General features: G+C 44.9%; 1 protein-coding gene and 1 non-coding gene across 2 annotated transcripts; one reads left to right on the forward strand and one right to left on the reverse strand.

Annotated features, from left to right (window-relative positions):
* Nucleotides 1–3,108: 3,108 nt before the first annotated feature.
* snx20 (sorting nexin 20) lies at nt 3,109–6,327 on the reverse strand. Its single transcript, XM_022761633.1, has 3 exons — nt 5,984–6,327; nt 5,602–5,744; nt 3,109–5,266 (listed from the first exon to the last, which is right to left on the reverse strand). The coding sequence occupies exons 1-3, from the start codon at nt 6,042–6,044 to the stop codon at nt 4,595–4,597; spliced, it is 876 nt and encodes a 291-aa protein (XP_022617354.1). The 5' UTR covers nt 6,045–6,327; the 3' UTR covers nt 3,109–4,594.
* A 6,057-nt stretch (nt 6,328–12,384) lies between these two features.
* trnae-uuc lies at nt 12,385–12,458 on the forward strand. Its single transcript has one exon. It is a non-coding gene; the product is annotated as a tRNA-Glu (tRNA).
* The last annotated feature ends 465 nt before the right edge of the window (nt 12,459–12,923 follow it).

Consider the following 12,923-nt stretch of genomic DNA (forward strand, 5'->3'; position numbering starts at 1 on the left):
CAAATATAAATGTTTGTATATCACAGATTTTATGTAAGTATAAGGGAAAGCATGATTGTATTTTAGATCCCATGCATAGATTGATATACCGTAAAAGTAAATCAAAATGTTTTGTATGCATCAAATGTGTCAATATCAGTCAAGTTAAGCTCAATGTCTTAGTTTTCACAGTTGAGTTAAAACAAAGTTGGTTTGCAATGTGGACAATTAACATGTAGCTTTACTTTTTAAATGTCAGCTTTGGTGATTTTTGCTGTAAAGGTGCAATATAAGATGTGGCCAGAACTTTTTTTTATTTTATATTTTTAAAAAAAAAAAAAAAAAAAAAAAAATTGACACTATCAGGCAGCGTGTGACAGCGACCAATTGATGATGTCCATGATCAAGACTTCACATCTGTTGCTGGTTTTTGGATTTCTACTGGAAATACAGCATGCGCAGCAATGCGGCAGGCGCCGAGTCCATATGTCCTGTGTTGTGATAACCATTTTTGGTGACGCTAGAACGTGATGGTGAGTCAGATAGGGCGCGTTCAAGTCTGCCCTCAGTCCAGCGGAGAGAAGAACACACTTCGACGATTGTTTTGTCGTAGGTGAGCATCACAGAAACCAGGAATGGCTGAACTGCCCCTAAAGAGCGATATTCATTTGCATCCCGAGGACCGTTTCCCGAAGAAACCACGATTTCAACCGGGCAAAGAAAAGAAGCAACACGAGTAAATCTCGATGGGCTTTCCACCGCTGGAGACAGCTCCTGAGAGGAAAGAGATGCGGTTTGATGTCGAGCTCAGCAACTTTCCTGCTTAGCCAGGTGAGTAGCTTCAGTGTTAGCTCTCTAAAAGTATAATCAGTGCAAACGACTGACAAACGTACCGAAAACCATTTCAGGTGGGATATTGTACGTTGTCGCACAGACGTTTATAGGCGTTAGTAGGATTGTGTCTGTTGCTTCGGCTGTTGTACAGCTGAGCTGGGGACGTAGTAACTTTAAGCTCATCTTGTAACTGATGACTGTAACTTGAGATTGTTGGACCGAGTAGACCGAGTGAATAACGTCTTCGGTTCACCATGTTGTAAACCACTTACTTAACTTGTTAAGGAGATGCAGCCAGTGGGATTGAAAGTGAGACTAGGTCTTTACATTTCTCAGGAGATTTCAGCATCCCTCTGTCTTTATCGGGACCTGAGCCAGTACAGATGCAATACCGCCTCCACCTGTCTCACCAACGGCAGAGAGTCCAGACAGTGAGGAGGGTCTAGGTGAGTAACATGCTATCATTCACTTTGAAAAGTAAGACTTGTCTATACCACTGATTAAATCAGACCCACAGTGTAAACATGTTCATACCGCTGATTCTTAATGAATATACGACTGTTTATGTATTTTACAGTATATCCATATTTGTACTACTCAATTTGTTGGTTATATAGTGTGTACATTGAATTCTTATCACACCGGCACCTGCCTTTTCTTCTGCATTTGGCCTCTTCAGTTATCAACCACATTACATCAACACCTTCAGGTATTATCCCTGCACATGACAGATGTTGTCTATACTGTGATCTTTTGCATATTCCCCTTATCAATACCTTTTGTGCTTCTCACCCAGCAGGAGTTTTGTCATTCTAAAACACTTTTTGTACATAGTTGTGTAGTATTGTGTGTGTGTGTGTGGGTTTTTTTTTTTTTTTTTTTTTTTTTTTTTTAATAAATGAATCTCTTCTACAAATTCTTCACATGTAAATGTATCATTTGTTCAGATTTATTCATAAAGTCTCATTTTTATTACAGTATATGCTAAATAACCTTTAAATGGCTGATTGGTGCATCTTTTATGTTCTGAAGTCCTTAGAATGCTTGAAAAACATTTCATAGTGAAAAGAGGAGCTGCTTGACATGTCCTTATTTATTTTTTCATTGGGTTGGCAGAATCCTCCTCAGGCTGGAACCATACCTTTGCAGCCCCCCGAAAGCAAGAAATGGTGAGTCATGCGCATGATTTAAACAACAAAATGTTAGGATGAGTTAAAATGATTCTGTTAACATCTTATGTTGATGATGGATTTCACTCTAGTTTACAATGCAGGTCTGTCGTAATGTGTTTCAAATTACCCTCAATAATACACTGAACAAGTTTTGCATTTGTAAAAAGAAAAACAGACTTTGTTAATGAAACCAAACAAATGACCAGTGGTGAAGTAATGCAGATACAATGTGAAAGACAGTGTTTGTTTAAAATTTTGCACTCAAGTTCCCACACAGTGTGACACTGAAGTTACAAGTAGAATTTTGAGCCTATTTCAACGGTTTATATTTTGTGTAATTGCATTTCCACACACAGTTAAACATTTAAGATGAGTTAAAATGATATTATGTTTATTACATTTAAGTCGTCATATCGAATGCATCAGAAAACAACGTGGATGTGATTATTGATATTTGGCTTGAATATTACAATTAAAATACTTGTTTGGAAACTTGCTGTGTCTGATTTGTTGTTAAGGAACTTTGATGTAGTGAGGAATTACTCTATAACTGTTTATCAATTCAACAACCAAAGCTCTACAAATAAACTACCAGTTAAACCACAACCAGGTAAGGTGTAACATAGACTGCTTTATGCTGAGATGTATGTAAGTTAGCAGATTTTTTTTTTTTTTTTTTTTTTTTTTTATCGTGGAAAAAACAAACAGAACACAGAGCGGGGGTAGCTTGATAGCTTTAGCATTAGCAGCTACCAATAAACTGCAAATAAAGAATAGCGAGCTAGCATTTGCATTAACACTGATCATCAGGATTAGCTTCTTTATTGATACAGAACTGACCGATTGTATTACAATTATTGATGGAGCATATGATGCTCTCTAGCTTTTCTTTTATTTTTTTTTTTCTTCCCCAATTCTTCTATGATGGACAGCCTCATAGGCTCAGTGAGGACAGAGCAACAGTCTGACAGGTTGACTGTTGTGTGATAAACCATTGTCCTGCTCTTCCTCCCAGTGCCCCATGCCCCTGGATAACCATTTCCCGTACCTTTCCAAACTTCTTCTTTATTGTTTTGATGTGATGAAGAAAAGTTTGTTACATTTCATCCAGAATTACAAAGTTTGAATGTAGAAGTCACATAAATATAAAACTAATAAGTAGTAAGGCATCAAAAACGTCATAGAACAATTATACCAACAAATGTTGAAGAAAATGTTGTATGGTCTGGGACCAGACACACATATTCTTGGACTGCCCTAAAAATACAGACATTTTGGAAAAACATTAAAGAAGAATTGGACAAAACTTTGGAGAAAGACATCTCCATGGACCCACTATTGTATTTACTGGAAATAATGCCTGAACATTGGTTTAATACATATCACTGTTACATACTGCAATATCTGTTAAAGGTTGCAAGAAAAACAATTACTATAAGTTGGATGAAGCGTAACCCTCCAACAGTCCTTCAGTGGCTAGAAAAGATCAAACATGTCTATATGATGAATCACATGACTGCCCAGCTACAGTTACCTCATTTTACAAGAAGATGGGCTTCAGTTATTGATCACGTTAGTTAGGATCTTTGTTCGCTTTATGTCTGTGTATCTGTACATGTGTGTATGTTTGTGTAGATGTATTTGTATATATGTATGTGTGTATGCAGGTGTATGCATATCTGAATTGAGGTATTTGGGGGAAGGCTCTACTCCTACAAGGTGCTATCCTACCTATTGTATGGGTGCATGTATGTGAGGTGAGGCCCAGGCTCAAGGTGGTTCTGTTCTGTAATGTTAATTGCCTGCTACTGTTTGAATATGGCAATAAAGTAAAAAAAATGTCATAGTATAATAAAGCATTAAAAACGTCATAGAAATGTCACAGTATGGTAAGGTATAAAGAGTCATAAAAACATTAAGAACATTATCAGGTGTATTCAGTTTATTGATATATTTCATACTTTTTGAAATATTCCATTTTTTCTGCAGTTTCTCCCGTAGAAATGAATGGACAGACCCCTTCTACTCATTCATACTTTCAGCTAGAAACTCCTTTCAAAAGTCAAAATGTTCAGAAACTTTCCTTCAGTTTTTCTTGTGTCCAACATTTAAATAACCGTCATAGTTTTTACACAGTGACTCTTAAAGTTTCATGATCGTTTCAGGACCTTTACAGATGTTTACATTAGTGTGTATGTGGTGCGATGTTCGCAGTGAGTGACCTGAAGAAAAACGGAACAAACAGTGAAATCGGTTCTTGGGTAATTTCAGACGTCTCAGCAGTTCTCCTTCGTTTTGTTGAAACAGTTGGAGTGTTGAGTAATCTGTGTTGAGAAGCAGCAACAGGTTGACACACAGGTTCCTCTGCAGAGATGACAGAGCAGGTTGATCTACACACACAGTAAATATACTGAACATCACCTGAAGTAAAGGACAGCCTCGGTCTCTGTCCTCGGCTCTGTGGGTTTGATGTAAAGAGCTCAAGATTCACTTTGTTGTTCCTGATTGTTTAGGACAATATAAACATCAGTATTATATAAGGAACTGCTTCTGTCTTCAGTTCAGTCTGTTCAGGGTCCGGGGCCAGGGTCCCACAATCAGCCTCGTCTTCAGACAAACTCCTGAACGACCAGCTCCTTCAGAGAGCGGGAGGTCACCTCTCCTCTCTCAGCGTCTCTCAGCGCCCTCAGCTCGTCCTGGATCTGGGCCACAGGCCGACCCAGCTCGTACCCTAAATCCACCAGCAGGTCCAGCAGAGACGCCCTGTAGCGTTTGAGTCCGTACCGCCGCACCGGAGGCAGCGCCCTCTGAGCGGCGGCGAATGCCTGCTCCGGCTGCTCCAGGTCCCGATAACAGATGGCCAGGGCGCAGACGGTGGGTACGATCAGGGTGGGGCTCTGCCACGGTAACAGCTTCTCCTGGATCTCCAGAACCACCTGCAGCTGCTGCAGAGCCGCCTGAAACTGCCCCGCCCTCAGCAGACTGTGCGCCCGCCGCTGCTCCTGCTCGGTGAAGAACGTGGGGAAGTGCGGCGAGTGTCGCGCGCAGCGAACGGAGTACAGCTTCGCCAAGTAATCCTGGAGGGCCAGGCGGCGCTCAGAGATGATGTCAGGGCTGAAGTTCCCCGTCAGCAGTTTGCGGGGGAGGAGCACCTCCTCCAGCTCCTCGCCAAACTCCTCCTGCAGTTTGTGGTGGAAGCGGGAAAAGTCGCTATAACGGCGCTCAACGGAAACACGGTGGGAATCGAAGCTGCCTGAACGCATCACCACAATCTCATACACCTGCAAACAAACAAACTCGTCTTTATGTTCAGTCTGATCAAATAAAAATTTTATCAGATATCAGGTAAAAACACTCAGAGAAACCAAATCCTGCAAGGTTTGGATGGTGGGTCCAGGTGGGCGGGGCTCGGAGACTGCTTTCTTGTGACATCACAAAGTTCAGGAAGTATATACTACTATAGGGACCTTTAAAATCACATGTGCAGACGTGTTTGTTAATAACATGAGGACTTGTCTCTGATCTGGATCCACTGAGCTGCAGTCAGAGACCAGGTGAGTGTTACCTCAGATTCCCTGTGTGTGTGTGTGTGTGTGTGTGTGTGTGTGTGTCTCACCACATATTTAGACAGAGCCTGGTCAACGATGCGAGTGGAGGGGATTTCAAACAGCAGTCTGACGAGCCGCTCTCTCTGCTTCACTGCCCTCAGGTTCTGCTGCAGCTCCTTAGTGGTCAAACTGGAACAACTGGGAGCTTCATCTACACACACACACACACACACACACACACACACACACAAAAAAAACCAAAACATTCAGAGGATTCATTGAGATCTGGACTCTAGAAATGTTAACAGTCACTTAATCTGGAGCTTCTGGTCCAGGGGTCCCCTCAGCCCTCACCCCTCACCCCTCACCCTCACCCTCACCCCTGGGTAGAGGAGGACGTGTCTTTATAAATACAGACACCAGTGGTCCAACAGCACTGTGAGACTCTACCTGAAGCTCGAGGTCGCTCCGTCTCCGTCTGGTCTGTGGTGGTCTTCTGTGGCAATGCCATCACACCCAGTCAGCTGATCTGCAACACAATCACACCAGACCAACCAGTAACAGCCTGACTCGTCCTCACCGGTCTGGATTAGGACTCTGTCACCCTCTTACCGTCCGTTGGTTCAGGAGGTCCAGGAAACCAGAGAGAGTCCGGGTCAGTCCTGAAAACACAGAACGTGTCCGTGTTCGGAGAGAACAGGAAGTTCCTCTGTGGATAAATTCACAGTGAAAGAACCACCGAGTGAAGAGGAAGTGAAAGTGAAGAGCGGCCTGCTGGTAAACTGAGACTCTGCAGTGTCAGCAGTGGGTTCCACTGAGCGTTTGTTTTATGGCTCCTGTCACACCAGGCGGGTGGAGTTTGTTCTTAGAGCTCAGACCTGAGAGGGAGCGAGGAGTCTCGTCTCAGGCTCTGTGATGACAGGTGTGTCAGCTTCGGAAGCCCTGAGGCGCCAAACACAACAACACCGGACAAAACACAACAATAATATTTCAGAAAACACAAAAACAAAAACATTAGCCAAACCACAGAAGAAGAAGAGCTGTAAACTAGGAGCCAATAAAGTCAGACAGACATGGACACACCAACTCCTCCTACCAGAACTGTAAAGGTGAAAAAGTGAATGAATAAATAAAAAACCCTGGAATGACCAGGTGATCTTCATCAGATAAATGGGGCGTGGCAAAGGTGAAAACAGGAGCCAATCAGTGATGAGGAAAGAACGTGAGCAAAATGAAAGAGAATAGGAAACGAGTTATTGTTCCTTCCATCACCTGCAGTTCCTCTCTGCTCCTCTGGGTGGAGACAAACTCAAAGGTCTGAATTATGGTCATTTCTATTCTCAGCAGCTGAAAACTGAAACCTGTTCACCCTCCAGGTCCCTGAAGAGGGACGGACAAACAAACAAACAAACAAACAAACAAACAAACAAACAAACAAAGGTTGCTCTTATTGTGTCCTGAAGGAGAAACTTGTCTTGACTCGAAGGAACATGCTACGAACATGAAAACAAACGTTTCACAAAGACACTGAATAAAGAAAAAACAACAAAAAAACCCAACAAAAAACAACAAACAAAAAGCATCATGACGATGCATCAAACACAAATAACAAGATCCAGAGTCAATCTAAAACCTGCAGCGTGTGTGAAAGAATTCAACATCCATTAATCTCATTGATTGAATCAGTGTCGTGAGTTCATCTCTGCTGAATCACTCTTATCATTTACACCATCGACCACCTGCTGCATTCATTCACATACTCACACCTTCCCTCAGCGAGTCTGACTCACCTTTAACAGCTTTTATCAGATAACGCAGAGACCGGCCTGACCGCTTTTCTCTTTAACTTCCTGTTGCTGTGTGTCTGTTGATCTGGGAACACCAGACCGGACCGGACCAGACCAGACCGGACCGGACCGGACCGGACCGGACCAGACCAGACTAGACTAGACTGGACCGGACCAGACTAGACTAGACCGGACCAGACCGGACCAGAGCAGACCGGACCAGACCGGACCAGAGCAGACCAGACCAGACCAGACCGGACCAGACCAGACCAGACCAGACTAGACTAGACTAGACTGGACCGGACCAGACCAGACCAGACTAGAGCAGACCAGACTAGAGCAGACTAGACTAGACTGGACCGGACCAGACCAGACCGGACCAGAGCAGACTAGACTAGACTAGACTAGACCGGACCAGACCGGCCTGACCGCTTTTCTCTTTAACTTCCTGTTGCTGTGTGTCTGTTGATCTGGGAACACCAGACCGGACCGGACCAGACCAGACCGGACCGGACCGGACCGGACCGGACCAGACCAGACTAGACTAGACTGGACCGGACCAGACTAGACTAGACCGGACCAGACCGGACCAGAGCAGACCGGACCAGACCGGACCAGAGCAGACCAGACCAGACCAGACCGGACCAGACCAGACCAGACCAGACTAGACTAGACTAGACTGGACCGGACCAGACCAGACCAGACTAGAGCAGACCAGACTAGAGCAGACTAGACTAGACTGGACCGGACCAGACCAGACCAGACTAGACCGGACCAGACCAGACTAGACTAGACCAGACTAGACTAGACTGGACCGGACCAGACTAGACTAGACCAGACTAGACTTGACCGGACCAGACTAGACTAGACCAGACTAGACTTGACCGGACCAGACTAGACTAGACCAGACTAGACTAGACTGGACCGGACCGGACCAGAGCAGACCGGACCAGACTAGACTAGACTAGACTAGACTGGACCGGACCGGACCAGAGCAGACCGGACCAGACTAGACTAGACTAGACTAGACTGGACCGGACCAGACCAGACCGGACCAGACCAGGACACACCAGACCGGACCGGACCAGACCAGACCAGACCAGACCAGATCGGACGAGCCCGGACCAGACTAGACTGGACTAGACTGGACCGGACCGGACCAGAGCAGACCGGACCAGACTAGACTAGACTAGACTAGACTGGACCGGACCGGACCAGAGCAGACCGGACCAGACTAGACTAGACTAGACTAGACTGGACCGGACCGGACCAGAGCAGACCGGACCAGACTAGACTAGACTAGACTAGACTGGACCGGACCGGACCAGAGCAGACCGGACCAGACTAGACTAGACTAGACTAGACTGGACCGGACCGGACCAGAGCAGACCGGACCAGACTAGACTAGACTAGACTAGACTGGACCGGACCGGACCAGAGCAGACCGGACCAGACTAGACTAGACTAGACTAGACTGGACCGGACCGGACCAGAGCAGACCGGACCAGACTAGACTAGACTAGACTAGACTGGACCGGACCGGACCAGAGCAGACCGGACCAGACTAGACTAGACTAGACTAGACTGGACCGGACCGGACCAGAGCAGACCGGACCAGACTAGACTAGACTAGACTAGACTGGACCGGACCGGACCAGAGCAGACCGGACCAGACTAGACTAGACTAGACTAGACTGGACCGGACCGGACCAGAGCAGACCGGACCAGACTAGACTAGACTAGACTAGACTGGACCGGACCGGACCAGAGCAGACCGGACCAGACTAGACTAGACTAGACTAGACTGGACCGGACCGGACCAGAGCAGACCGGACCAGACTAGACTAGACCAGACCAGACTAGACCGGACTAGACCAGACTAGACCAGACCAGACCGAACCAGACCAGGACACACCAGGACCGGACCGGACCAGACCAGACCAGACCAGATCGGACCAGACCGGACCAGACTAGACTGGACTAGACCGGACTAGACTAGAGCAGACCAGACCAGACCAGACCAGACCGGACCAGATCGGACCAGACCAGACCAGACCAGACTAGACCAGACCAGACCAGGACACACCAGGACCAGACCGGATGCGTTCAGGGACATCAGGGTTAAACGGAGTGTGATGCTCAGCTCTCAGACTGATGGAGACCTGCTGATTAGATCATATGAACCCTGTAATGAGCGGTGAATGAAGACGTGACTGTGTTCACTGCTCTGACTTGATTGACTCTGATTGTCCTCAGCTGTGACCTGAGCTCAACTGTTTCTGTTACTATGGTCACAACTGACTGACAACTGACAACAATCACCTCCTTCCAACTTGGAGTCCAAGTGAATGTTTGTGTCAAATCTGAAGAAGTTCCCTCCAGGTGTTACTGAGACTAACCTGAACCCTGTAACAGGAAGTAGCTTCATCCAATCAGAGTCCTGCAGTGAGTGATGAGCTGATGCAGAGAAACATAATCAGGAAACATCAGGAGCGATGAGCAGCTCTGATTGGACGGGGTGTTTATTCACCTTACGCAGTGACACAGATACAGTCAGAACATGACAAGTGAAGTCAACAGTGAAGAACCAGCAGCTGCAGTTCCTCTAATGACCACTAGAGTCTGGCTCCAACAGTGAGTCAGACTTCAAACTTTACAGCAGAAATCAACATGTTTACAGTCTGGTACAGAAACTAATTTGCTCCTTCATGACACCTGTTTATATATCTCACCTGTTCACATTTTATTAAGGACTACAGTTATGGAGGATTGAGGGCGTGGCCTCTTTGAGTGACAGGTGGGTGTTGTCACAATTAGCTAGCTGCTAACAGCTGACTAACAGAAGTCTGAGCTTCTGTTTTTAGAGGAGAGTGAAACAATGTTACTAATTAGCAGGTATCGGAGTGAATGCGCTCGTCATACCTGGCTTATTAGCTTAGCACGTTAGCTAGCTAATTAGCCAGAAAATGAATTAGCTTTGGGTTAGCCTTAGAGTAAGATGAAAGAATACTCTCTCCCTGCTCTGACACTTTAATGAAGGATGAATCCTCCATGTGTTAATGTCAGAGAGGGTGTTTATACTTTCTGCATAGATTCACTACAGACACTTATCATGAGGGAGCTCTTACTGTGAAGGCAGAAGCATCAACAGTGTGTGAGGGGTAAATCTAACTCAGTCCTGTGATAATCCTCCTTCATGAAGGTTGTAAGGTTCAGTTTGTGTTGAGTCTGCTCTCGTCGTGTGTTCAGGTTCTTCACTTTTATCGTGTTCTTTCATCAGAACATTAGAACCAGGTTTGGATCACACTTTGTCAGCTGTGGACAAGTGTACCTAATAAACTGGACACTGAGTACACTCAGCCACATTACACTGTTATCATTGGGGGCTTGTTGTGTGTGTGTGGGGGGGGATTTGGCAGGTCTTCTTGTTATTGAATATTTCCATTGTCAGAGAAACAAAGGTCAGTGATCAGAGCTGAACACTCACAAAGGAAATGCCTTCTTGCAGACAGCGTGCTGAGCTCAGCAGTTCTCAGCTGAAATATGCTTCATTAGAAAAGCACCTTTGTTTGATGAGTTTTTTTTTAAGTTAGCTGCTGGATCATTGTGCAGCCTTTGTCACGAACAGCTGACTACAATAAAGACAGGGGGCGGAGTCACGGCTCTCACTGGGTGTCCAGGCTTTTCTGCTGCTGTTACATCACTGTGTTATGACGTCATGACGACAACAAGTTGGTGTAAAGTTTATAAAGTTTTAGTGGATAAAGTTATTCATGTTCATCTGACTGGACCAAAAGCAAGAGACTAGTTTATTCAGATGTCTGTCTCTAAACTCTGTCCTCCTCTGTCTGTGTCTCTGCGCTCACTGGTTCCTACCGAAGACGTAAAGACTCCTCACTAATATCAAGTTTCATTTTTAAAATGCTTCTCTAATTTACTGAATCAGCTGATCACTGTCGTCTCTATCACACAGGAGGAAACAGGGCAGCTGTTGGGGACTATTTTTAGCGGCGGATTAATTTTAACTTAAAGGACAAAGAGGGTTTTGGTGAAGCTGCATAAAGACTGAAACACTAATCAAACCAAATCTACAGTTTATATGTCCGTTTGAGCTGCACCAGTGAGGTGTGTGTGTGTGTGTGTGTGTGTGTGTGTGTGTGTGTGTGTTTGTGCAGCAGTGATTCATGTCTGTCTGTTGCAGATATCTATCTCTGAGGCTTTGTGAAGGTTTTGTTTCAGGCTTAGTCGAATGAGTGGAAGCTGAACTCATCACTCTGACTGACGACACAGACCGAGAGCTGCTGCTGCCATGGCAACACACAACACACACAACTCAACAACAACACACAACACAACAACTCAACAACAACACACAACTCCACGTCTCAACGTCAACAAACAAACAACGTCAACAACACACCAATACACAACACAACAAACAACACTCAGCAAAACACCAACTCCAACCTCAACAAACAACAACAAACAAACTCAACAACAACACACGAACTAGACTTAACCCAACTAACAACAACCAAAACATAACTCAACTCAACAACAACTAACAACTCAACAAACAATCAAAAAAACACAACACAACAACAACAACAACAACACACAATCAACAACAACACACACAACAACACAACAACACACACAACTCACAACAACAAACACCAACACACCAAACACATTACATTCAAAATCAACAACGACATCAAGCTCAGACATGCACTCTCTCCTCTACGCAGCTGGAATGAAACTGAAACTATCAAAGTCAAACAACTTGAAACGCTTCAGACCAGTTTCCACAGTCAGTGGATTCGTCTGAGAGTCAGATCACACAAGTACAGAAGGGACCATGTTATATTCATCTGTTCTACCACAGATTAACTCGGTTAGTTGAGTAACTTAACAACCCCAGTCACTTAGACTCAGATTCATGCTGGATAAATGTGGTCGCCCACTGGCAGCTGAACCGGAACCACTGACACATGAACAAAGCTGCTGGTGTGAAGAATACTTTAAGAAGCAACAGTATCTTCAGCTCCTCACATGGAGAAGTCCCACATGGTCTAGCGGTTTAGGATTCCTGGTTTTCACCCAGGCGGGCCGGGTTTCAACTCCCGGTGTGGGAAACGGATCTTCCTTTGGTCTCAGTCTGTGTGAGTGAAGATCAGAGGTCTGATTCAACCCATTAATTAATTAAGAATAATTCAAATGAAAAGAAATCAGAGAAACATAAAGTCAACATTATTAACAGGAAATGTTTTAAAGGCAGAAATCTGTTCACACATTGCACATGAAGCCATGTTTCAGTGTTTATTGCAAATGATGACTTTGGACTTTATCACTGAGAAAATTGTTGCAGCATTCAGGTTCACACAGTAAAACTGTATAAAGTTCAACACAAAGCATTAAATTATTATAATTATTACACACACTGCTTTTCTGTCTCTGAGACTTTATCTGTCCTTTTGTCCCTGAAATGTTCTCTCAGTCTGAGAACCAGGACCAGTGCTGGTCTAATTCTGAGGGTCTATCAGGTCTGGTTAGTGGTCTTTACTGGAGACGAAACACCTGAGCTGTCCTGCAGGTTGCGC

The sequence above is a fragment of the Seriola dumerili genome, unplaced genomic scaffold (genome assembly GCF_002260705.1).
Source record: "Seriola dumerili isolate Sdu_G_001 unplaced genomic scaffold, Sdu_1.0 BDQW01000417.1, whole genome shotgun sequence".
NCBI classification, from domain to species: Eukaryota; Metazoa; Chordata; class Actinopteri; order Carangiformes; family Carangidae; genus Seriola; species Seriola dumerili.